The following is a 25,866-nucleotide window of genomic DNA, read 5'->3' on the forward strand; positions in this document are numbered from 1 at the left end:
TCCGTTTCTTGCAATTTTTCAATAAAACATGCATGATGAATTGTAGATACATCATGAAGTGAATCGTTGTAACGATTTATCCTTAGCCTGTTTAAAATATGTCGTCTATATGATCTCAGTATTTTCAGTACAAGATACATAGTTCCAACTAAAAAAAATTAATTTTTGCATTTACTCGGGTGCGATTATGGATCTAAATTGATCATTTTCATTAATTTAACATGTTAGAGCTAACCTTTAATCTGATTAATTAAATAAGACTGAACCATCTGAGATCATCTAAATTGTAATTCAATTAATTGCCAGATTCTCTCAATTATTAACTCAAATGATTGAAAATTTACATGACCTCATGTAGAAGAAATTTCAATCAACTTCAATGGAAAAATAAACGTTATTAAATATGAAGGAAATGAATTCTCTCTTTTTGGTTTACTCATTTCCGTTTCTGCTGTGATCGTTTATTTCAAGAAGCATATTTACTTAATTAGAGCAAATTAATCGCTACTCTTTACGCGCATCCCCATCATAATCTGAATCGATTGACTGTTATTTCTCTGAATTCAGTAAAATATGAGCTTATTTGTTATCCAGTTTATCAGATTTTTTTATTATTTGATGGAAATGTTTCGAAACAAAATATTTACCTATGAACTAATCTGAAAACTTCGATGACCTTCTAGACAATTAGGTAGATTAGAAGGGTTAGAAATGCTTGGTTTTAACACTTGGAGCTCTGTCGAAATGTTCTAGCAAATTTTCAGCGTTGTAACAACTCGCCCACTCGGACTGGAATAGAATAATTCATGATTCAGAGCCGAGAGATTTTGTTAAATAGAAATACGTAATCCATTTTTGGTGGAATCGTAATCTGAGTGATTGACTTTGGTGTAAATTACAGAAACTTTCTCAATTCTCAGGAATATTTTTTAAACCTTAAGTGCAAATCTACTCGATTTAAAATACGAATCCTCTAAGATTGCAGTGGTTTCCTTTGTTATTTTATATCAAATTTCAAAATCATTTTCTTTGTTCAGCTTTTTCATGATTCTAATGGAACTTTTATCCTTAATTATCAATCTAATACGGAACAGTGTTTCTACAAATTTTTCCAACAGCACGTCAATATCTTTCAAATAATCCAATTTATTGGTGCCCTATTTTTATTCACTTGTCCCTCACATCACATTCACAGTGAAATAATTTATAATCAACAAATCCTAATCTGACAATTCATTCCTCAAGTTTATCCATTTTCCAGGAATTGGCTTAATATCCTATTTATCTTTATTTCAATTTGAATGGTGAATATGTTGAGTTTATCGTCATTATTATTCAATGAAAAAATTGTTATTTGAATTTTTGCATCTGAAAACGAGCAGAGTTTCAGATAAATCATGAGAAGAAAATCTGTTAGAATGTATTATTCTGATTCTGCAACTCAGAGTCTGATGAGTACATAGAGTTACATGTTATTAAATGCTGTTTTCATGATTGACTAGAATCCTAGATAAGCAAATTAAATAAATTCCAGTCACAGTTCAAGGATAAGATGAACCAGAATTGGTTGAGAAAATCAAAATTCTAAGTTGGAACTTTTTTCAATCCATGAGAATACATTTGTAATTTTTCTTCTTTTTCATTTTCTCAGATGCAATCATGATGTAAACATGATGAAATTTATTCACTATTCAAACTGATACGTTGAACTGATGAATTGCTTGATAATCACTTGCTCATCATGATTATTTGAACATGAAGGATGTTTATCGTGATGAAAAGTGACCGAGATCGATGATATCAGTTCTTTGTCATGTTCAAAGTTTTGGATGGACATTAATGACAACAAAATGACAGAATTTGAGAATTTTACAGAAATTTTCTTTTATTGATTCAGAACATCATGAATTTTCCAAATGATTAAAGTGACAATTTATTGATATCAAATCACCACTAGTGTGTTAATATTATGATCATGTCATGAGAAATTTGCTTTTAATATTATTTCAACTCAATGAGTTTATCTGATTCTTTTACGATAAAATTCATCCTCATAGAAACATTGTAACACACCTTGATTCTGTATTATTATTGGTCAGCAAAATGTATGTCAATGTGGATGATAAACTCAGGGTCATTTTTGATATTACATGATGACCATGAAGCGAAAGACTCAAGGGAAGATGGAAACATAACTTAAATCTTTTTTTCTGATGTTATTTTAGATTGAAAAAGTTTTATTTCCTCAATTTGGTCAGATTTTTGTCCAAGATAAAACCTGAAAACACCCAAATAGATGAGAGAAGTGCACCTTAGTGAAATTATCATGATGTTAATAAAGGAATCCGTGAAGATGGAGGATGAGAACTCAATCAAATGAAACAATCTACTCTAAACCATTAACTGTAAATTAGTTCGAGAAAGTGAATCTTGAGGTTCATCTTTTCCTTGTGATCTTCAGCCAATCATTTTCAACTGAAAATTGCGATATTAAGGGCTACCAACAAGTTCCATTGTTTCTCAACTCACCAGACTATTAATAGAGAATCGTAATAATTTAGGTTTCAATTTTTCACCGAGATAAGTTCAGATTATTGACTATTCATATTGATTAAACGATCACAATATTAAAAGCGAGGAACTGGTAACATTTTTATGATATCTTTTGAAAGTTTAAGAAACTTTTTTGTTTCAATTCAATTTTCAACTTAATTTTACCAAAATTAATTGAATGTCAATTGACAAAAAAGACTAATCAAAATTTGATTGATTGTTCAAAGCCAATTATGATCTCATCTCAAAACTGCAATTGTGTCTCATGTATCATAGACTCACATCGAGTTTACAAATTGGATTAACTGAACTATCAATCTTTTAATTGCCAATCACTCGTAATACATGGTTTAAGCATGGATGAGATTAAGTAGAATCATAATTGGCTCAAATAATCACTTAAATTGCCACCTTTCAATCATATCTTTCCATGAAATCTGAATAACTCAGGGTATAACCAATTAAAAGAACAAGTCATCAATAGAAGCAATTAACTTACTCCTGGTCCCCATCTCGGCCCTTTGGTGACCCAACATATCTCCGAATGGCACATCGAACATTTAACCCAATCACAGCCCCACTTTTTAATTAGTATCACAAAGCAAATCGGGCATCGCAGCGCTTCCCCTTTGTCCAGCATATTCTGAAAGGATCATAATGAGAAAAAGACAAAGAAAATGAGAGATTGATTGTCTTGTATGAACATTAATTCAAACAGTGATAATGTTTAAGGGAACGTATTAGAAGGTGAAACCGATGGATGAAGCAAATTTCTATGATACGATGTTATTCAGAATAGTCAAGTGATTCCATTAGGGATTTTCCCTGACTGAATTTATTGCAATCATGAGGGTCTGCTGATGAATCATAATCATTACATTTTATCATACTAAAGTTCCAAGTATCTAAGTATCGAACCGAATTAAGTAAAACAGTTTGTAAGTAATTTGTTGTGATTTTAGATTCACAACGATTTGTATCATGTTGATGACTATGGAATAATTTTGGGTAATCAGAAAAAGAGAAAAGAATAAAAAAATTCCATATCTATAGTACAAGTACAAAGTAAATTCGACATAAAGAAAATGTTATTCTTATTACAAAAGGAAACCCTTATTATCATCATTAAGTTGTTACCTTATTGTGAACAGGAAAAGATAATGATTCTTGTTTCTATCATGTTGATATTTGGGTATTCAAAACAAAATGTTTCTATTATTTCATCTCAGAAGAATGAGAATGATCTGTATACTGATTGATAGAGAAGAAGAAAAATCAATTTGAAAGATAAAATTTTAGCCGAAATTCCCAAGCGCCTCTAGAAATATATTATCAAAAAAATGATAGAAAGACGATCAACAAAATTAGAGATTGAGAGTATTGGTTACTACCAAAACAATACAACCTTACTATTCATTTTTCAGGTATTTCTGGGTGTATTATCATTCAAAGTGAGTTAGAATTGGGAGTTAACCAGTAGAAATGATAAAAAACAGGAAATCCTGTTTAGTTACTTTATATTATCATCATTAGAATCGTTACTTTTCAGTTCCAGTTGATATTAAATTTAGGATAAGATTATCAAGAGATAAAACAATGAACTCATTACTTCACATGTTCTAATACATGGTAAAGCAAGAAATTGATTGAATAGGATTACCCTTTTACTTTTACTTTTGTTGCTGTTTCTGATATTCGATTATTTGAAGAGATGAGAAAAGTTCTGAAATAGTTCAGCTTCTATTTGAAAGTAATAAATGCATTGAGGTCAGAAAGAAAATATTATATCAAGTTCGATATCAGCTTAGGAAGACAATTGATTCAGAGAATTCAATTTTCATCGAGTTTAAGCCTACAGGGAGTTTTGATTATCAGCTTGTGTATTTCAGTCTAATAAAACAACAACAAAAAAGTGTCAGAACATTTTCACAGAAACATTTTTCCTGTTCTCACCTTTTGACATATGATAAGTTCTGTGAATTCTCATGCACTTTAAGTGGATTTATAACTTTGTGTATTTAGTTGCTTATTGAGTGAGCATGGAAAGGTGAATAACAGATTAGATTATAATCGAGATATTTTCACTTTCGATTGAGACTATGGCAAAGTTTCTTATACTATTTGAGTGTAGAAACAATTGTATCTCAATAATCTGCATCAGGACAAAATTACGAAGATTAACAAAGATAATAAAAAATAGTAAAAATGGCCTAGGAAATGCATTTTTTCATTCAAACTACGTATAATCAATAGCATAGAATTTAAAAAATTTATAAGATACAACAATATATTTGCGATACATTACGAAAATGGTTGTTATAAAATACTACAAAAATTCATATAAGTGGAGTGAAGATTAGTGGTTCGAGAAGTTATTCAAGTTCCGAGGAGATTTTAATTAATATTCAAATTATGCTCTAAAGTTTTATCTTTAGTAAAAACTTGGAGTTGAAAATAAATTGATTGTGCACGAAACTTACATCTAAAAACTGTTTAGTCTTTTTCGCATCTTCATTAGATTCTGCAGCTTCAAACTCAAGTGCGTCTTGATATTGTCGACAATTCATTTCCTCGTGAATCGCTTGACAGGTTAAACAGTTGACTTTGCCACAAACTGGACATGGAAAAGTATTGACATTGTCATCATATTCACACCAACCTGGACAATCAGCTGTTTTACAATGAAATGATTTAGCGCTCTTTAATTCCGCAGCCTTCATGGAACGAGCCAAATGTTTTTGGTACAATTCATCACTAGCCAGCGATTTAATCTCCCGGTCAGTGATTGTACTATCACAGTAATAATCGTCACTTCGATAAGGACATTTTACCAATGCTTCGTCACAAAACTCGACTGAATTGCAAAGACACTCCCTGTGGATACAAGAAACAATTCAAATGAAATCGAAGACCATAAAAATGAAGAAACCAAAGTAACTTCTGAATTGATACTAATAACAATTAACATACTAATTAAAGTACTTGTTTGTGTTATAATTAATTGCTATCAATAATTAATTAATCAAAGACATTTCTTACCTGCAAAACATATGAAGACAGTCTCGAAGGACAACTCCTGGCAATTTGAAACGAGAAAAGTAACAAGAAAAACATTGAGTTTACACGATTAAAAAGTTCATTTACTGAGTCCAAAGGGAATTATTTTGATCATTTTTAAGCTTCTTTTTGTTTAATTTATTTTCCGAATCTTTTTCTCGTTTATCTGCTTCCCTGTCACAATTACATGACATTTTTTTCTGGTTTCTATTATCAAGACATTGATGAAATGTTCATTTAATGTTTCCTCTTTTGCTATTGTTACCATGATGTAAATCAGAATGATAATTGAAACACTGAACACCATGTTGGTAGAAAGAAAAAATATACTTCAACCATAGAAACAACGAAAGGTTTATGCATGAAATTGAGTCTTGAATTTTCCGTGAATTAAGTAAACATTGATTATCATTCGGTGTATTAATACAATAAATATATGTGAACATATTATTCAAGTTATAGAAATTTGAATCTGCTGAGTTTGTTTTACATAATTCTTATTTCATGTGATTCAACAAGAAAATTTATTCAATTTCCACCATGAAATAGTATTGAGAAAAAATGTTTTCCATTTAGCAAGAAAATCGTATTAGACTGAATTTCATTGGAATCAGTTTATTTAAATTAATTTTCGTTATTCTAATTACTATTAAAATGATTCTACTTATAATATTATGTAATTACTACAGTTAAATGTTTACTTAATTTTGTGTTTCTTTTCGCATAAATTGGCTAATTGTTTCCATCCCTCTCCAAGTATTATTATCAGTGTTAGTTAATTATATCAATTAGCTACCGTTAAGATTTTTCAGTTATTACGTTTAAATTTTATCATTGATTGTTGACATATACAGTGTATAGTCAAGTATAACAATTAAATGAACCAATTAAGGCAAAGTTGAAAATGAATTGCTTGTCTATCATTAACAATCAATAGTTAATCACTGTGACAATTTAAAAGGTTTTCATTTATTAAATAGCTTTCAAATTAAATGAATCTTAATGTTGATTCAATGACACAGACGATTTACTAATCAACTTTGCATGAAAGTTGATTGGAATCTGATTTAATAGTCACAATTATCGCTATTGGCCATTGATTAGATTTGATCAAAGTCAACTAATTGTGTCCCATTTGTCATTGATGTTAATCTATATGATTATCACCAATTAATTATATTGTAAGAAAAAACAAAGAGCTGATATCAAGAAATGGCTCAAGATAATCCAAGATTAGTGACTAATGATACTAATTAAATATATTAATCATTGTACATGAAGGTAATACTAATAATGCAAATGCTATACAATTAGTTGATGCAAATTACATACAATTAAATACATTCACTTGCATAAAATGATAACTGAATTAACTACAATTACATAAAAAGACTCAACCAGAAGTTGAACTAATTAAGCCAATTTAAATTGAACATTGTAGTCCATAGATTCCTGAAAGATTAATAAAATTTCATGGTGATGAAATATTGATAAAATATCCTTTCAACAAATGTCAAATGAATTGCTTGCTGTAATCATATAATCAATATCGTATCTCAGATGATTACATATGATATAATATTAACATTAGATGATCAAGAATTAAGGTTAGCTAATTTTTAGAACGTGTTATGTGAAACTCGTTTCAAAAAAACGATCAAAACTCGTAAATTTGGTCCAATCGATTGATTAGAACTCACCTTTTTCTTTGTGAATATTTAAAAAGCAAATGGGACATTCAAAGTCTTCAGAATTTTTGACCAAATCAACATCATCCAAAGCCATCAATTGCTTATAAGTTTCAGACATTTCACCTTTAGATTCAATCTCAGGTTCATTATCATCAACCTGATTATCCTCATCACCAGTTTGGTTTTCATCCTCATCACCTTTTACTTGTTGACCAACCTTTTCCGCCTCCTTGTTACAACCATTTCCTTTATTATCATCATTATCAACATTACCTGAACCATTATTATCGTTGCTATGATTATCGCCTTGATTTTTGATTGAATTGATAATCAACAATTGTTGTTTCTGGATCATGTTGATGTTATTAACTTTGTTGTTATCATTATTTAGTTTACTTGCACCAGAAGATGAAGCTTGATAATCATGAGCCTGCATCATTTTAATATCATTATGTTTTAACGTTGATTGAATCTGAAAATGAGAAATAAGAAATAAGAGGAAGATGAAAAAAAAGAAAGAGAGAATAAGAGAAATTTATACTTCCGGTGGGTAGAGAAAGATATCATCATCATCATCATCATTTTCTCCATTATTATTCTCAATCTAATGAACAAAACATTATCCTCATTTTTATAATCATCAAATTATTCACAGAATTTTGTTTTTTCTAAAACTTTTCTTTCTATCAGAAATTATATAATCATGATGAAAAAATAATCTTCAGGTTTAAATTCATGATAAGAAAAGGAGAGAGAGAGAGAAACTCTGAATGAATTTCCAATCCTAAATGAGTATAAATACACTCTCATGAAGTTTCTGATAGTGAAAGTTACTGAACCAATCAAAGGAAATGACAAAACAACAACAATGAAGACCAAGAATTTTTCTTCTCAAAAATCTCCATTAGATGTAAGTCAGAAGCATTAACTTTCCAATGTTCCCATGAATTTCAAGAGAAATCGCCTTACATTTTGTTGAACTCGTCTAGAGACTCATTTAATTCAACAATAATGATAATGTGATATCATATTGATGGGAAGGTCATTTGGTGATAGAAATTAAATGTAAAATTGATTCCAAGATAAAGTTGTAACTCACAATTCAAAAGATAAGAAACGAAAATTGATTCAATTTGAAGATGCGAGTGTAACAATCGCCTCCATGAATCAGAAAGTGAATCAAATGAATACTTTTCAATGTTATCATTATGATATCTACTTGCAAGTGAGTGATTCAATTGTTAATAGATGAGCTTGAAAGTTTATCTCAATTCCATTGAATAAATGATGATGACCATCATCAGGATAGGCCAATGAATTTCATCATTTTTCTTACAAGGATAATTGCAAAATTGAGTTTAAGAGCAAAACTCTGATCTATTCCTCAGAGTTTTGAAAATCTTCCTATTTCATTGCTTATCGTAAATTTGTTTCTGTTTAATATCAATAGAAAAAGTTCTGATCCTGCTATTTTGTGGTAATCATACTATCATGGGATAGTTATTGAAGTGAATGATAATTACTGGAGATAGCAAAGTTTATCCAAAAGACAGAGCCAAATACTAATAATACTTAGATTTTACTTCATCGAACTTGTTATCAATATTTCAGAGTATTTTCTGGTATGAATTTTATTCCTTCTTTGTAGTTCTTAAGAATTACATTGTTTATGATTGGACAGATAAACAATCTAACTGCTAAGTTCACGATTTAGTTATGAGAATCGCCCAGCAAACTCACGTATCAGAACAAGATTATGAAAGAAATAGATGCGATCAAGTCATCAGAGATTTAACTCATTAGCATGGAATCAGAAAATAATTAGGATTATAATTAATAAATCAATCATGTTACCAAATAGTATTATTTGTCTGTGAATTGAAATAAACGGAGAAATTATCAGATAAGGTGATGAGGGAAGCAGAAAAGTTTAATTGTCTATATTTACACAAGAATCTTTTGTACAATTTTTCCAGGATACACATTAAATAACCTCAATTATCTCAAGACAATGTTGATAGCATAAAAACTCCCTGAGGCTCACCATTGATTGTTCAAGTTCCAAGAGGATAAAAGATGAAAGATGAAAAAAGGTTCACCAAATATATCAACAACCATCATCTCTGATTGCTGAGGGTTCTTGTTCTTGTACCCGGTATGTAATATTTACCTTGAAGATGAATCAGTTAACCATGAAAGTTTATTTAAAGCTTACATGATAACAACAAATATCTACAATGTCAACATCTCAAAAGAGAGAGAAAGAAAATCTTAATGACTAAACACAATTTCTGGACTTTTGTTTCATTTCAACCATTATTTTGATTCCCATTATTCAGAATCAAAGGGAAATTTACATGATATTATTTCAGTAACTGAACTTGCGATAAATAAATAAGCAGAATGAAAGGATAACAACCATTGAAAAGTACATATCGCCTCAAGGAATACTTTTATCATCTCAATGATAATATCTATTCTCATGGTTAGTCAATGATAGATTACTTTTTGTTCAATTCTCATGAACCAACATGATCATCATGAAAGATAATGGCGATAAAGTTAATAATAATGATATCAAAATGGGATAGTAAGTTTATTGATCACTGATCAAAATGTTAAATAGCAAAAACGAACAATAGTTTTCAAAGTAATCATCATAATACTATTTGATTTTATTTGAACAGCATCTTGAAAATTTGGTGAAATTTTCCATGGGTTTGTATCAATTATGTTAATAAACTGAGTTCAATTTAAAGTATCCATATTCTTCAGTATTTGGAACTTTTCTCAATACAGTAGATTATATTATCTTTTCTATTCATAACGGTATATCAAGTAACTCGCCTTTTCGATTATCTCGATGTTGATACTTTTAGCAAAAGGTTCGGAAACACGAGTGTTTAGATGGAATGAATTGAAGATAAAATGATGAAGAACAAAGAAAAACAATAGACAGCTCATTGGCTCATTTTCTACATCATGAGCAGAATTTGTATCAATACTATTAAGAAAGCGGGAATTTATCCTTTTGAAACTCTTTCCAACTTGAGATGAGCCTGAAAACTGAAAACTGAAACTCAGTCAGTCAGAAAGTTCAATCAAAAGGTATTTATGATAATCAAAATTAAGTTTACATGGAAAAGTTGAAAGTGTTGTGACAAAAAGGTGTTGAAAGAAAATGTCTATCAAAGAAGCTGAAACAGAATTTTCTTCGAAAAAAATATTCGAGGCATAATCTAATTGTTACATGGAAGCGAAATTTTCATGATATAAAGTGGAACATTTTATTTGTTTCGTTCAATCTAATGGGCTTGGAGTTAGTTTTATGTTATCCTGTTTTCTAAATCCTATTCCACCAACTCTGATCTGCCCACTTCACCTCCTATTTTCACTATTCAATTTGGTTAGAAAAAAGGTCTAGTTTCATTTCCTTCGAAAGCTAGAAAGCTGTCCAGTCGTCAGAATGATGACCATCATTATCTTACCCATGAAAAACTCTTAATTCTATTGTCAGTGTTTCTACCTTTTTTTCTTCTTCAATTGTCCAAGTGAATTCTAGGGCAGGTCAATTCTCTTCATTAGTCAAATCCTTTTCACCTCCACATCTTCCAAGCTCTTTTTTCAAACTGATCTTTTTTCCTCATCTTGTCAATCCAATTAGAAAGAAACTCTAATTAACTTGAAACAAGCAGACTGAGAGAAAAGATAATCATGATAATTTTGTCGCAAAATTATTTCTATTAAATTACGATCATCAAAATATTTCTAAAAGAAAGAAACGAAACTTTTTGCTTGTGATTCGATTTGTGTTGATTATGAAAAAAACTTGGAATTAAATATAATAATATAAATAATTTGCTGATTGCTAACCATAAATTGTAATGGATGAAACAGTAGCCATAATGTTTCATTTCTCAAGTGATTCAATCAAGTCGTTTTCGGGTGTTAATCAATAAATTCTGAGGTTGATATTACAGTAAACAATTGAATTGGTTTAGATCAAATTTTCGAATTCAATAAGCAAGGATAAGTATTCTTTTAGCATCTGAACAAACGGAAATTGGATATGAAGAGTAAATAGAATAGAAAGAAAATTTTTCTCTCTTTTTCTTTCTATCATATTCTTTTCCGATCAACTCTCAAATCTCCAATTCTGAAGCTCAATTCTGGTTAACATTCTGAACGTATTCGCTGAATCGTAACGAAAACATTGGATATGGCAAAATGATGAATTTCATCATGATTCTCTTGAATGAATTGGTTTTAGAATATAAAAGCATGATAATAGAGAAAGATGATAATCAGAAGAGAAAAAGAAGAATGATGAACTTTATCTTCTTTCTTCTTCTTTTTTCATGGAAAATCATGATTCTGATGGTGAAAAATGAGTTCTTACAAGTGAAAGATAAAATTCCCCTGCGGCTCTATGATAATAAAAGAGGAGGCGAAATTCAAGTTGAAAAACAAACAATCATGATATTCTGAGGATGATTGGGAGTGACCCTTGAACAACACCACCACATAGGTCACCTTCAACAGTCTCTTCAGATAGATAATTCTAATGGGTGGTGGGAGGTGGAATATGGAGTATGAGGGAAAGCATGAGAATCTTAGACAACAAGAAAACAATACAAAAGATGCGATGATGATGATGAAAGAAAAGTTTCTTCTCATCTCTTCATGTAATATAATATAACAAGAGATACGGATTTTGGTGGAAATGTCAATCATTCAATTCTGATAGACATTCAATTGTTAAGTTACATGTACAGAAACAAACAGAAAAGACATGAGATAATAATGATTCATCGTTTGAATTATCATCAAAACTAAATGTTGATCAAAACAAAGGACTTGATCATCTTGTTACTTTTCTAGGTAATGCTCATTATCTACCATTAACCATTTGCACCAAAAAGAGATAATATCAATATAATATATCGATTTAGATGCTTTCTCAATAATGACGATAATATGTAATAACTAATAACAGTTATTGAAAATGAATTCACGTTTAGATAGTTCAGATAATCGGACTGAGTCTCACTCTAGAGAAATAATCAACTAATCTTTTAGTTGATTAGTGCAGCCAATTAAATTCAATATTATGATGCAAGTTGAGCAAAGAAAATGATTATCATCATGATAGTAAATTTATGAATGTGAAAATGTATCAGCTTCGATTGCATAGAAAACTAATACATCCTAATAGGAATCTTAATATTTTTCCTAAGATGAACTCATTCTGATTTCATTTGTAATGTTTAATTCATTATCATGAAGCCAAGATGAGATTGCTAATGATCAAACATGTTCATGAAATCATTTTAATATTATATGAGGAAAAAATTTCATTTATAATATATTGAAGGGTCAGAAAAACATCTCGATTGAAAGATGATGAAAATATTAATCTTTGAGCATAAAAAACTGTTGGAGTTGAACTCATATCATTTCTATTTTTCTCGAACTCAAGCCAAAAGGAGAAAGAGTAAAATTCGAGTAAATGTCAACATTTATCTTAAATGTCTTTTACTGATTTACTTTCAGTTTCATTTCATTTCCGAGAGAGAGAGAGAGAGAGAGAGAGAGAGAGAGAGAGAGAGAGAGAGAGAAAGTTCTGTTATTGTTATGAATAGTTAACCCTAAACTTTTTATCTTCTCATTGCCAATTTCGATTTTGAGTTGTAACATTTAGAACATGAAAAAAACAACTTTGATATAAGTCTTTGCAACGTTTGACTAATATTGCTTCTCAAGCCAAGTTATAAAATTGGCAAACAAATCAACAATTGTTATTTGTTTGTACTTTTGCTGCTTTGACCATCTTTCATGTGTACTGGACACTAACTATTGCTGCCAAATAATCAAAGTTGTTCGATATTTGCTGTATCTTTTTACTCTCGCTCTCCAACAGGACCCATGAGAGAAGATTCTCTCTCAGTTCTTACAATGGATAAAGCTAAAAATTACAACAAAGCGAAGGCAATATTGATGAGGATAAGTAAAAATTTGATTGGGTAACAAATGATTGAGTCGAGTTAAGGCCAGTTGCATGTGTCCTCTGATAATATTGGTGGAAACAGAAAAAAAACAAAAAGTCAACTCACTTGACAAAAAGTAAATGTAGTAAAAAAATTCATGAAGGTAATGATAAATAAATGGTGGTAACATTGTTTACATGATACTTATAAATAGTCTCAACTGATATAAATATTAATATCGAAAATCTTGTTTAATCGTCCGAATTGACAAAGACAGGATGATTTAGGAGTTTTCATCTTATCAGATTCATCATAATTGGAGAAAGTGCTGACATTTGAACATTCATTAAATTGAAGAATAAATTTGAAACTTAGTCATTTCATAAAACATTAATTTCATGATAGTTTCAATCATGGGTTCAGTTCAATAATGACATATTTTCTTATCACAATGATAATATTATTAAATGAGCTCTCCGATTCATGAATCACTGATAAGATAAACTTGCAATGTTATTATCTTTATTATCTTGGTGATAATCATAAGTCATCATCATTATCATGAACAGTAACTATTATCATCATCACCTTAAGATAAACTAATAGACTGGACATTGGGTCAGTTTGAAAGAGGTGAAAAAGTGAAAAAATGTTTTCCTGATAATGCTGATAATCTTTGTTTAATCATGAATTACCATGAGAAGATTGAATATTTTATCATAAATTGGCTGTTAATGATAACTATACATCTTCATTATCATTGATAGTTAAGTTATTTGTAACAATTGTGTAAATGTATTTTCATGAACATGAAGATGAGGAAAAAGATCAGGAAATTATTATCTCACGATTACTGCTAAAATCATGTATTCCTAATGAATCAATCTAGTTGAGTCTCGAAAATTGTAACTGCAATTACTCTGGACCAGAAAATGACATTATTATTCTGTGTGTCATCATCATCATAATAAAAGTTAATATTGTAACTAAATCAACAATAATTTCCATACCTGAGACTCGGAAAGTAGGTAAATCAAAAGGACGAAAGGGAAATGATCTTTAAGCCAAGGTGTATTCTAATCGAGCCCATCAGCGAGTTTCCTTTGATTAAGTGAAAGTTTAATTCTATGATAAATATTGATCAGTAAAATTATCTCGAGCAATTTGTTCATTATTCATTATTCGGTATGTGCTCATTTAATGGCATCTTCATGATACAATTGCCTATGGAGCTTCATGTTAATTAATCAAAGATGATCAAAAAAGGTCATTTCTAATACCGATTATCAGTAAATATATTCTAGTAACATTTTTCACAGAGGTATCATCATTATTATCGTGCAACATCACTCATGACAATTAGTGTGAGATGAGTTTTCTTTAGGGCACAAAGTGAGAAAAGAATAAAAGTCAGATCATTTCTCGAACTCAAGGTGATACTCGAGGGTAAGAGGGTGAAATGAATCATCATTCGCTATCAATCCTTTTGATCACTTTGAGCTTATCTTCATTTTTATCCATCCAAAGGTAATTAATTAAAATACTTAAGTGAATAATAGATTAATCAAGTTTATTGTGTAATCATCAGTGTTATTGGTTTTATCGGACCATTAGAAAGTTTTAATGTTCTTATATTCGAGATTTGTAATCAATTTAATTGATTTTCTATTGTTGTTATTTTTTTTCGGTGTATCATTGTTGTGTCGTTTAGTGTTGAGAATAGAGAATGAGCTTAAAAATCAATTGAATGAAATGATATCAAGGCGATAAAAATAATGAGTGGATTCAACTTTTAGAATCTTTTTTTTTTGCTTCCAAATTAAATATAATGGAAACTTACCTTTCGATTTTGTCTTCTTGGTGATTCTGTTGAGATTTTATCAGCCTTTCTAATCAGTTGATCTTTTACCTGATTAAGGGCAGAAAGTGGATAATGATGATTAAGATCCTCACCATGAGTTTCTATCAACTTTGGAGTGGATTTTGATGTTGATGGTGATGAGATGGTTGATGTTACTTTTGTACCTTTGCTACGTCTTTGAATTGGTCTCATTGAAATTGTTGCATCAATTGATGTTGCAAGACCTTTACTGACCTCACCAGAAGATCCACTCCCACTTGCAATATCAGAACTTGACTTGCCTCCTACCAGGTCATTCTTTTCATTATTTTCATGGTGATCAGCATGATTCTCATTGATATTCTCACTTTCTCCATTTGATGATAATTTACCAGCGATTGAAACTGATCTTTTCCCACCTTTCATTTCCTTTGTATCATTAGTGATAAACGTGGCATTACCCTGATTCTGATCATCATGGTTTCCACTTTTATCTTCATTCTCATCATGCTGAGTTTTCTCACCGAATGTTGGAGTTGATAAATTTTGACCTAGAGGATTATTGTCATTGATGGTCACTTGGTCAGTGGTATTATTATTTGATAATAGATATAAAAATATGGGACATCCTGATAAGATTATACCAAAGGTTGATAGTAAGGCATCTTCATTGGTTGCAAGACATTTACCCAGAATCCATGATTGAATATTAACAGGGAATCCAAAATCACCTTCAACCTGCAAGAAGTTTCAATGAGAAAAGAGAAGATGAAAATTGTTCATTTATATTATCGTTTCAAGAAAAGGATAAAGTTAATCTTTACAATAATAATCGATCATGTTATAAATATAATATTGAAATCTGAAAAAAGTCCATGATAACACAATCTGAATACTATTCTTTTCATCCTTACTAAATTCTCGTCCTAAAAGTTTTTTAAAGTCCATCTCAAGATTCATCTCTCATCTTATTTCAAGACAAAATGAGTGACCATTCAAAATGTAAATTGACCTACTGATTGATGTCGTTTCTTAATCAGTAATAAATTGCATTTTCAAATAGCCAGTTCATTGCAATATTTTCATCGGTTGGTGTACATGAAAATAAATATTTGAATATTTCCAATCTCCTCACGAAAGCTATTTTTCAAACTCAATCTTTTCCATTTCCTCACAAGTTCAATATTCTTTTGATATTATGATAATCATCATTCTCTTTTTTATCATCCAGGAAGATGAAGATGACGATGTTAATGCAAGGTAATGATAAAAAGGTCCATAGAATGATAGTGATAGTTGTTATTTCAGAGCTTGGTGATATTATGTCAATATATTCACTAAAACTGAACAACATCTTGATAATGAATTTCAATGATATGTCATGAAGATAAAAAAGTGAACTTCGTGAATTAAGTGAATATAAGTCAACAAATAATTCGATTGATTCTAATATTCTAATAGCTGATCTTGGACTCGAGCGAAAAAAAGTGAAACATTTTCTTATAACTTCGGAGCTTTGATCGAATACAATTTTCACTCTTGCTCGATTCCTCAAAGCGGATGATAAATAACCTTTTCTGTTACTTGATTGTTTATTATTCACCTTCAATCAAGAGTGAAAAATTGGTCTTTGTTATAAAAGAGAAGAGAAAATGATTGGAAGGTTCTCATTCTTTTTTCATCATTCTAAAGATGAGAAGGCGAAGGTTAAATGATGAGCAAAAAAGCGTGAAGATGATGATGTAAGAATGAGAGGAAAAAAGGACAAAAAGTTCTCATTTTTCATTCCATGAGAATGCAAATTCAAGAGTCTTCTCATGATAGAATCCCAGATAATGATGAAATATTTGATTCTTTTGATAAAATTAATTTCTTTTTTCTCTAAGAAAATCAATTGTCAATTGGAATCATGACAGAAGATTCTAAGAGACAATACATGGAATTACATGTATATATTGAGTTTGTATGTAATGATTATCATCATGTTTGATTATATTTAACACGATTAGATGGAACTCTTAAAGTATCGAGAACCCATAATGACTTTGATTCCAGGATGAAAAGGTTAGGGCGAGGTTCGTATAACAAAGTATCATTAACAAGGAATCAAAAATAACTATAAGGTTAATTGCTGGGGGAACTCTGATTAATCCTGGTTACTATTCAGGAATAAATCGCAGAAGATAAATAGTTAGATAGATGATCATAACCATCATCTTGATGATAACTCAGTAAAAATGATAATGACTCAGATAATACATGATAAAGTGAAGAAGGAGATGAAAAAATGATCATCATAAGTTGATGTTGAAAAGATGATGACAGATCTTTTCCTCTGGTGAAAAAAGGGCATCATAATAATCATACAGAATCTTCATCTCTCACTTTCAATCTTGTGTCTCTCTTCATCTGTCATAAATTCAGCTTTTTACGTGATCTTTTTATGATCTCAGGTAAATCCTTTTTCTCCCTTTTTCTCTTTTCCATCATGAAATCCTCATACTCATTCGTAAATGATTGGTGAAAAAACTTAATCAACAGAATAAGAAAGAAATTCCTAATTGCTATTCTATTCCATTCTCATGGAAAAAAGTTCCAAGAGTTCAATAGGGAGGAGTAAAAATCAGATGAAAAATTATTATCATCACAATTGTTGACGATAAATATCATCATGAAAAATCTGATATATTTTCTCACTTCATGAGCATCAATCAAACGACTTTGTCTCGAATTCCTCAGTTTCACCTTCACTATCGAATGCTAAACATTAATGATCAGTGGAACAATTTCAAGTGATATTACATTTTAATTTCCACGATCTCTGTCAAACCAAAATGTTGATCCTTTTATTTAATCATTTTCTCATTTATAAAATCGAAATTGATAATTTCAGTAATCTAATTAAGCTTTTTAATCATACAGTGTTTCCTTTTTGACAAGACCAGTTGAGCACAACAACAAGACGATCGACCAAAATTAAGATCTGAGAAGATGCTAATCTTTATTGTTTTCAAAATGGGAAACTACTGACCACAATTAAAAAGTATAAATTATTTTACCAAAGATTGTGATAAGTAAAAAAAAATGTTAACAATTTAATCAAATTTTCATAATCTAATAACAATCTAAGGTATCTTTTAAGCTCAACTATCGACATCGAGACATTGGTTAGTTGAAGATTGGTGATATTGTTTAGTTGACAATTTCCTGATAACATTGCGGGGGCGTTAGAGAGAGAGAGAGAGAGAGAGATCTTACTCCATTAGCTTTAACCACATCATTAGGTCCTTTAAAATGGTCAATATATGTCCATACCATGCGGGGCTTGAGGTGACTGTACAATAGAGATTTCCTGTGAAACTTATTGTCGAGTTTTGAATATTGCTGAATATCGAGCAATTGTTAGGATTTGTCGCGGCACTTAAGATCCGCACAAAAAAAAGATGTCTTTTGAGATAATCTAAGCAACTAATAGTGAAAGAGACTCGAGACTTGAGTGGTATGAGTTTGAGCGATACTCAATTGTCATATTAAAAGATCAAGGTCATTCAGGTCACTGGCAAAATAACGCGTTCTAAGGTCATTTTATGATTTTCCAAGCTCATTCATCCTGTGTTAAGATTTTGAAGTTTGTTGTAACTTTCAAGCAGAAGATATTGCAGTTGAATTAAAAAGTTGTTGAGATTCTTTAATTAACAAAACTTATCTTAACAGTTGACCCCAAAGACATAAGAGCCTGAAAACCTGATACTGGTGTTTTCACGCATACTTTTTCATAGTAATGCCTTCAAATGACCTTGAAACGCGTTTGCCAGTGACCTGAATGACCTTGATCTTTTAATATGACAATTGAGTATCGCTCAAACTCATACCACTCAAGTCTCGAGTCTCTTTCAGGCCTATTGTGGTCAGTAGCTGTCTCATTCAGGTCGACGGTCTTGATATTGAGTTGGAATTTCTGCATTGCCTTTCTTGCTTTTATGAGTAATTACTTTCTTTTGGTTATTTAACCTCATCAATTGAACCCAATTGTAAAAAGTTAATCAACTGTCACATTGGTGTCAAAAGCTACACCCAAGTGTTTAATTTTAATTACATTTAATCAGTTGACACTAATTGGAAAACGTGTTTCCTTCAGTTAATCGTTTTAGAAAATTCGACTCATGAGTCGAGAAGAAAACTAGAAATTGAACAATTTTCATTTACGTAATTATCATGCTGATGGTCTTTTTATGTTGATGCTTGGTAAAAAGCCCCAGGGCAGGCAAATTAAATGACATTGAGTTGAATGAATACTAATCTTTGTAATTGACTAGTTAAGACAATCTGATAATCGCAAGTAAATCATTGCTCGAAGATGATAATCAATAGTAATAGATAATGAATGAGAAAGGTTAATCATTATACTTTCATTAATTTAATTGGAATCTATTCATTAAATCATGTTAATCAATTAATAGACACAAGTGACAAGTTTCTAACCATGATAATTGGAAGATTAACTTGGAGGAAAAAAAGATTCTGTTACTTTATCAGAATTTCGTCTTCATTCTGAATTCTCTTCCTGGTAAACTATCAGTTAATCAAATCAAGAGTGATTTATTGTTCCGCGCGTTAATATGAATACTTTTAATTGTTTAGAACACTTCAAGTTAATTAATGATGATTTACAAGGTGAGATGATAGTTAGTAGGATGAAAATTGTATTATCAAAATATATTTGTCATGAACAACAAAGTGAAAGTTCTGAGTGTATAAGAAGATTACGAATGTAGATTAAGAAAGAAAGATATAACTCATCAGAATAATGAAGATAAAAAGGTGAAGAGTGGGTGGAAACATGATAACTTTGAATAGTTAATGACTATTTAGCATTTCAAGTGTGAAGGGTTAAATTAAATGTGATTTTCCGACGATTTATCCTTCGGCCTAAAAAATTATCTTCTCGTGAAAATGTCGCTTTCTAACAAAATGATTTTTGTTTTGTTGTATTTAGATTATCGTTATTATCATGAAGATATGGTAATGAAAAGATTGACAGATGAAGAAATCAGGTTTGTATTCAATACAAAAGATAAAACAGCAAAGAGAGAGAATGGAAATGCAAATTGAAAGAATGAAGATAAGAAAAGAAGGGTGAAGATTCTATGAAGAAACATTCAGAGTATTCTGAGTATTCTCAGGGTGTTCAACATGATATATGCAATAAACTTCTTGGTGTTACATTGGTATTTATACCTTGGAGTGGATGTGTATGTGTCTATGTTAAGAGTACATCTTAAGCTCAATTATGTTGATCAATTTGACATGTAACTGAAATGCAAATATAAATAAAAGGCAAACCAGGTTAATGTCAATCAAATGCATGGAGAGTGCTAAGATTGGGAATGAGTGTGTATGAGATAATAAGTGTATCCAAGGAAAAATGTTTATTGGGAGAATTTTTGTTTGCATAATTTTGTCTTTTCTTCTTCTATAAAATTTGCATTCTAAGAACTGATTTGGATCCCAAAAAGATTGATAATGATCAAGATAAGAAAATGTTATAATGCTGAATGTCAGAATTTACGAGAATGATAATTTCATGATGAGTTTTTCATCATTACCTCATCAACCTCTTCTTTTAAATTCATTTATCATGAGAAAGTTCAACTATCTCTTCATTTACATCATGTAAGCCAATTACGTGATCAGTGTTGATTTTTGTATTATGCCATTGACAGTTGATTGTAATAATATCTTCAGATGGCTGATTCGTAATAACCTGAATTTTCAATGCTCAAATTATTCAACTGTATCACCAGTGTTAACAGAATTTAGCCAGAAGTTTGTTATTTAATTTATGCTGTATATTCAGATTATGAATGAATCGACTGAAGAGCAAGTCATGATGTTCATGATACTCATGATGGTATGAGAACGAAATCTGGAAAAGTAGCTGGAAAAGGAGGTTACTTAATTTCTGTTGCGAACAGATATTCAAATAAGTTAAGTTCATTTCAAGATGATTTTGTTATAATGACACTGATGCTTAAGAGAGACCAGCAAATTAATACACAAGTAATTTTTCCTATCAACTGGATACTTAATTATCGGCTTAAAAGGCAATAATAATAGTTATCATTAAGTAATTCATAGATAAATTGAAGGGCTTTTCCATTAACTATTTTTTCAAACCAATATGATTAATCTGAGTTATGGTGAGTTTTCAGAAGATTATCTAATCACCACTCCGATTAGATACTTGTTACTTATTTAAGAAGCACTTTGGAAGCTACAGCAAAAGTTAATGGAAAGGGCAAAGCTTGATCATTTTCCACAATCAGCTGACAATTAACCGACTAGCTGATTTTCAACCAACATTTATCGAGCTTAATTCAGTTTTTCAGTTAATGGATAAGCTTCAAGATCCTCCTAAGAGGTAAATCAATGTAGCAAAAACATCAACTGAGGAAAAAAATCGAAAAAATCATGATAGTAACAAGAGTTTTCGGTGATTCAAACTGAATCAAAAAAGAATAAAAATTCAACTACTGATAAAATTTTACTCTTTGAATCTTTTGTGTATAAAAATGATTAACATTGAATAATTGGAAGTGTGAGGCGGTAAAAAAGGTTCATGATGATGGATTAGAGATGAGAGGAGTCACATCCACGGTCTTTATACATTTGCTCTCCTTTTCTCCTCTTTCTCTTCGATAATTCATCTTCAGTCTCCCTCCTCTTGTTCAATAATCTTTCATGTTGAAAATATTTTTCACAATTTTCAATTCTCAACACATGAGTCTTGTAGCAGTGAAACTTGCGCTTATCTGACTGGAAAATCAGGAGCTCAGATTAGACTGAGAAAAAGTTGAGTTTGCCTCTAACCTGAATGTATTAATATTCTCATTCATCATTTGTTTCCCTTCACCTTGTGCTTTGCATCCTCATCATTACTATCATTTTACTTTCAACAATAAATAGAAATAAATGTTTATGAATATAATCGAAGAAAAAAAAACTTTCGAAAAACTATTTCAATTCATCTTCTTTTGAGAATCTCTTTCTATCTGAGCTCATTGCTGAGAAATGAGATTTATTGATTAGCCATGTGAAAGTTAATTTTGTATATTTGCTTAAAAATCTATTTAAGTAATTAACTTTATTCTAACCATCTTTTGTTCCCTGAGCTGAAACTTGAAACTTTTTCCACCTGATTCCTTTTATTTATTCTTATGATGAATGAAATACACCCTGGTAATCATGATAATGGTGAATTTTTATTCAAAATGCTGACTTTGATTCCGTTTCCTGGTTTAAATCATTCAACTCGTGTTAACTAATGATGCTAGTAGGGAATCAAAGACAATTGTTACCATGAATTAGTGTTCACAATTTTTCATGATAATTGATCAGTATAACCAAACATAGAATTGAATTTCTTGCCAGTTTGATGCTCAGATTAAATATTATAATCATGATAAATTAAACAGTTAGTTAGCTAAGTTAACAAGAAGCAATAAAACCAAATGAAGAGTAAATAATTTACAAAGAAATGCAAGAAAAACTATCGTTAACTTGATAATAATAAATGAATACAAGGATTTTTTACCTTCCATGATGAATGAGTAATAATTTTGTATTCTTTTATTGCTAACAAGATTCAGATTGTTCTGATTCAATATTCAACATAATGATAAACCTTTTTTTTTCCTCGAGTCTAATCAAGTATGCAAATTAAATTGATTGCTCTAAATTAAATAGACTGAAAAATTGCTCGTAAAGTTTTAAGTATCAATACAATTCAACATTGATAATAAAAGGAAAAAGTTTCCATTGATTAACTCACAAATTTAAATCCAAGCTAAATCTTGTGCTAATCAAACAAAAGTTAATCATAAGGATTAATTAACGATTAAGCATAATTATTTTTACAATTTTAATTGATAATTTAACCCAAAGATAAAGAATCAAAATTTAAAAGAGCAATCAACTTGATGTTTTCATCTTTCTAAAATTTTCACTTTGTTTAAATTAACAATTTACCGTTAATCGTTAATTAAATGATGTTTAGATGGAATACTTTCTTAATTGTTGAGAATAATTAAGTTAATTTGCTAGATTTTAATTGTTTTCCTTGTTTTTCAGCCTTAAGAGGTTTTGTTTGTTTCCATTGTTACTTTTTTGATTAATTTAGATTAAATTTCTTACATTTAATTGTATTTCAGTTAATATTGAATCTCAATAGCTAAAGAAAACAATGTAGCCAAACAATTTAACCTAAAGGTAGAAAATTCAATTAATTAAATTAAATGTTGATGAAACTTTAATGCAATAAAAACTTAATCACATTAAATTTTCTAAACAATTAAAACCCACCCCCTAGAGTTAATCAGATAATAATAATTAATCAAGTTAAACAATAATGTTTAATTAAACAACAGAAAAATAACCAATTTAAAGCTTAAATATCAAGGATGATGATCAGCTAATCAGATTTAGTTTAATGATTTAAATAAAATGCAAAGTTCAATCTCTCAATTCTGACGAAAAGTAGATAAATAGCTCTCAGGAAACAACAATCAGTTAATTGTCTTATATATTTACTATGTATCTTCATCTTTCCATCGTGAAGACTTAAAGTGAAAACGATGCAAAAGAGGAATTAGTAAATCACCTTGACCATTAATGATGAAAATCATTACATTAAATAGCCTTTTCGCATTTAGTTTTATTATTTTCAAGGTTCATTATCATCAACCATTTCCTTCACATCCTCATCTTAATGATGTTTATCATGAAATACAGAATAAAAAATTACTATAATTGCTCGATTGTTATTGATTCGACAACAACATTGTTATTAGTTAGACTTGTTAACAGCAACTTACCTTTTCTTTGAGCATCTTGACTGTCATCGAAGGATATAATTGAATTGGGAATGGTCCTTGGCGTGATTGCTTGTCTTCAATGTAAAGGTAAACTCTGAAATATTAAGAGACGAGTTTTGATTACAAATACAATCAATTAATTAGTTTAATTAAATCATGGAAATAGTCGTCGTCCTAATTGACTAACATCTTGTCAGAGTTTCGTACAGAAGTGATCTCAATTAGAACCATCTCCATATAGTCTCAATTTAGTGGATTGGTATCATTATCCTTGGATTAATTTAAGGGATTAGCTTAGTTTTTTTATGTATAAGAGATTAACCCTTTTAGTTGTGTAAACGGTCCTGAAAATGGCTCAAAGTGAAATCACCTCTTAATTGCTTCAAATCGTAATATCATTGTTTTATTAACTTAATTAACTTATCATTAGTGTAATGTTAAGTTCATTTATAACAATGGTATCAATGGACCTGTTTGAAGCAATTAACTGTAATTGTTGATATTTGTTTAACTTGGAGAAAATTATTCATACAAAATTACATTCTAATTATCCTATGGTTTATTTTATACTCTTATCCTTTCATAATATCAATTGTACTGAATAAATGACTTTTTGTTTCATCAAAATTGTTCTCATCTTGATTAGGATAATTAACTGATGGTGATTAAAATAATGATGAAGAAAAACAAAGACAAATCAAAGTTAATAGTTAACAAATTGTCCACTTTAATGGTCAACAATGATTAACTAAAAGTATTAATAAAACAGGTATTTATTTCAAATTTACAGCTCGAAGGTGAAGGTGAAGATAAAGAAAAGGTCATCACTTTGCCTTTGATCCTTATTGTTTTTCATTTCATCCTTAATCTTAATCTTTATCTTATCTTCATCTTTATCACCATAATTGTCATCTTTTCAAGTAAATTGATTTATTGATAATATTGTTTATATTGTGGGTTTTTAAATGAAACCCAATTTCATTGATTTATTTAGTTGTGATCTGTATTGTGGCAAGTCAATGTTGGACAAGGTAAACAAAGTTGTGGATTGAAATGATTAGATTGAGGAAGGAAAGTTAATTAACAAGAGATGAGACTAAAAACTAGACTTTTGATTTAATTAAATGGCCAGTTGATTGGGAGTAAAGATGATAGAAATGAGGATGAGGATGAAGATGAAGATGAGAATGAGGTTGGTGATGAATTCATCAGAATAAGGTTAAAGGCATTAAGCTGAGCGTTAGTGGAAAGACTAATCAAATAGGAAGAAAGTAAATAGATTTTATCCTTTTAAGTTAAGATTTAATGGTTACTACTACTGAATGTTGTTTCTTTTCAGGGAGAAGAAGAGGAGGATTCTAAGGTCGATCAATGGAAATGGTGAAAAAAGTTGAAAGAATTTGAAATCGATGAGAGATCGAGAGTAACTTAGTAAAGATAAGTGAAGGGAAGACTCACATTATGGGCTGGTCATTGGAGCCAAAAGTTCCCGTCGAATTAGCTGTTGATTGATTAAATGAACAGGAAACTTTTCGTAGAGCCAATTGACGTGCAAGTAAGGCGGCCTTCCGATGTTGACCATAATTAATTGCCAATTGTAATTCTTGCATCAAACGATTTATATTGTTCCCATCGTTGTTTTCATTGTGGTTGTAATTCTGTGTTTGATTTTGATGATTTTCATTAGCAAAAGGACCACTGCCATTCCATGAAGAGGCCATGTTATCTTCGGAACCTGAATGTTCTTATGGTACAAAGATGGAGATATTTTCAGTTTAAGTAATCAATTGATTGGATTAATGATGGAAAACAAAATTCTATCCGCATCATAATCATCTTCTATGATTGTCATCTCTTTACTTTGT

General features: G+C 30.1%; 1 protein-coding gene across 3 annotated transcripts in view; it reads right to left on the reverse strand.

The window, feature by feature from the left end:
• LOC128396139 (uncharacterized) overlaps positions 1-25,866 on the reverse strand; it is a 44,601-nt gene that overhangs the window by 13,991 nt on the left and 4,744 nt on the right. For 2 of the 3 annotated variants that reach the window (XM_053356673.1, XM_053356675.1), the window contains 7 exons: positions 25,460-25,745; positions 24,002-24,095; positions 15,129-15,866; positions 7,311-7,773; positions 5,593-5,629; positions 5,034-5,427; positions 3,053-3,196 (listed from right to left, as the gene is read on the reverse strand). In XM_053356673.1, the coding sequence (XP_053212648.1) occupies positions 3,053-3,196; positions 5,034-5,427; positions 5,593-5,629; positions 7,311-7,773; positions 15,129-15,866; positions 24,002-24,095; positions 25,460-25,745 (2,156 nt within the window). The remainder of the gene's footprint in view (positions 1-3,052; positions 3,197-5,033; positions 5,428-5,592; positions 5,630-7,310; positions 7,774-15,128; positions 15,867-24,001; positions 24,096-25,459; positions 25,746-25,866) is intronic. The other variant, XM_053356674.1, reaches the window with a different exon arrangement.

This window comes from Panonychus citri, unplaced genomic scaffold (genome assembly GCF_014898815.1).
Source record: "Panonychus citri isolate SS breed McGregor unplaced genomic scaffold, ASM1489881v1 Contig00143, whole genome shotgun sequence".
In the NCBI taxonomy this organism is placed as follows: domain Eukaryota; kingdom Metazoa; phylum Arthropoda; class Arachnida; order Trombidiformes; family Tetranychidae; genus Panonychus; species Panonychus citri.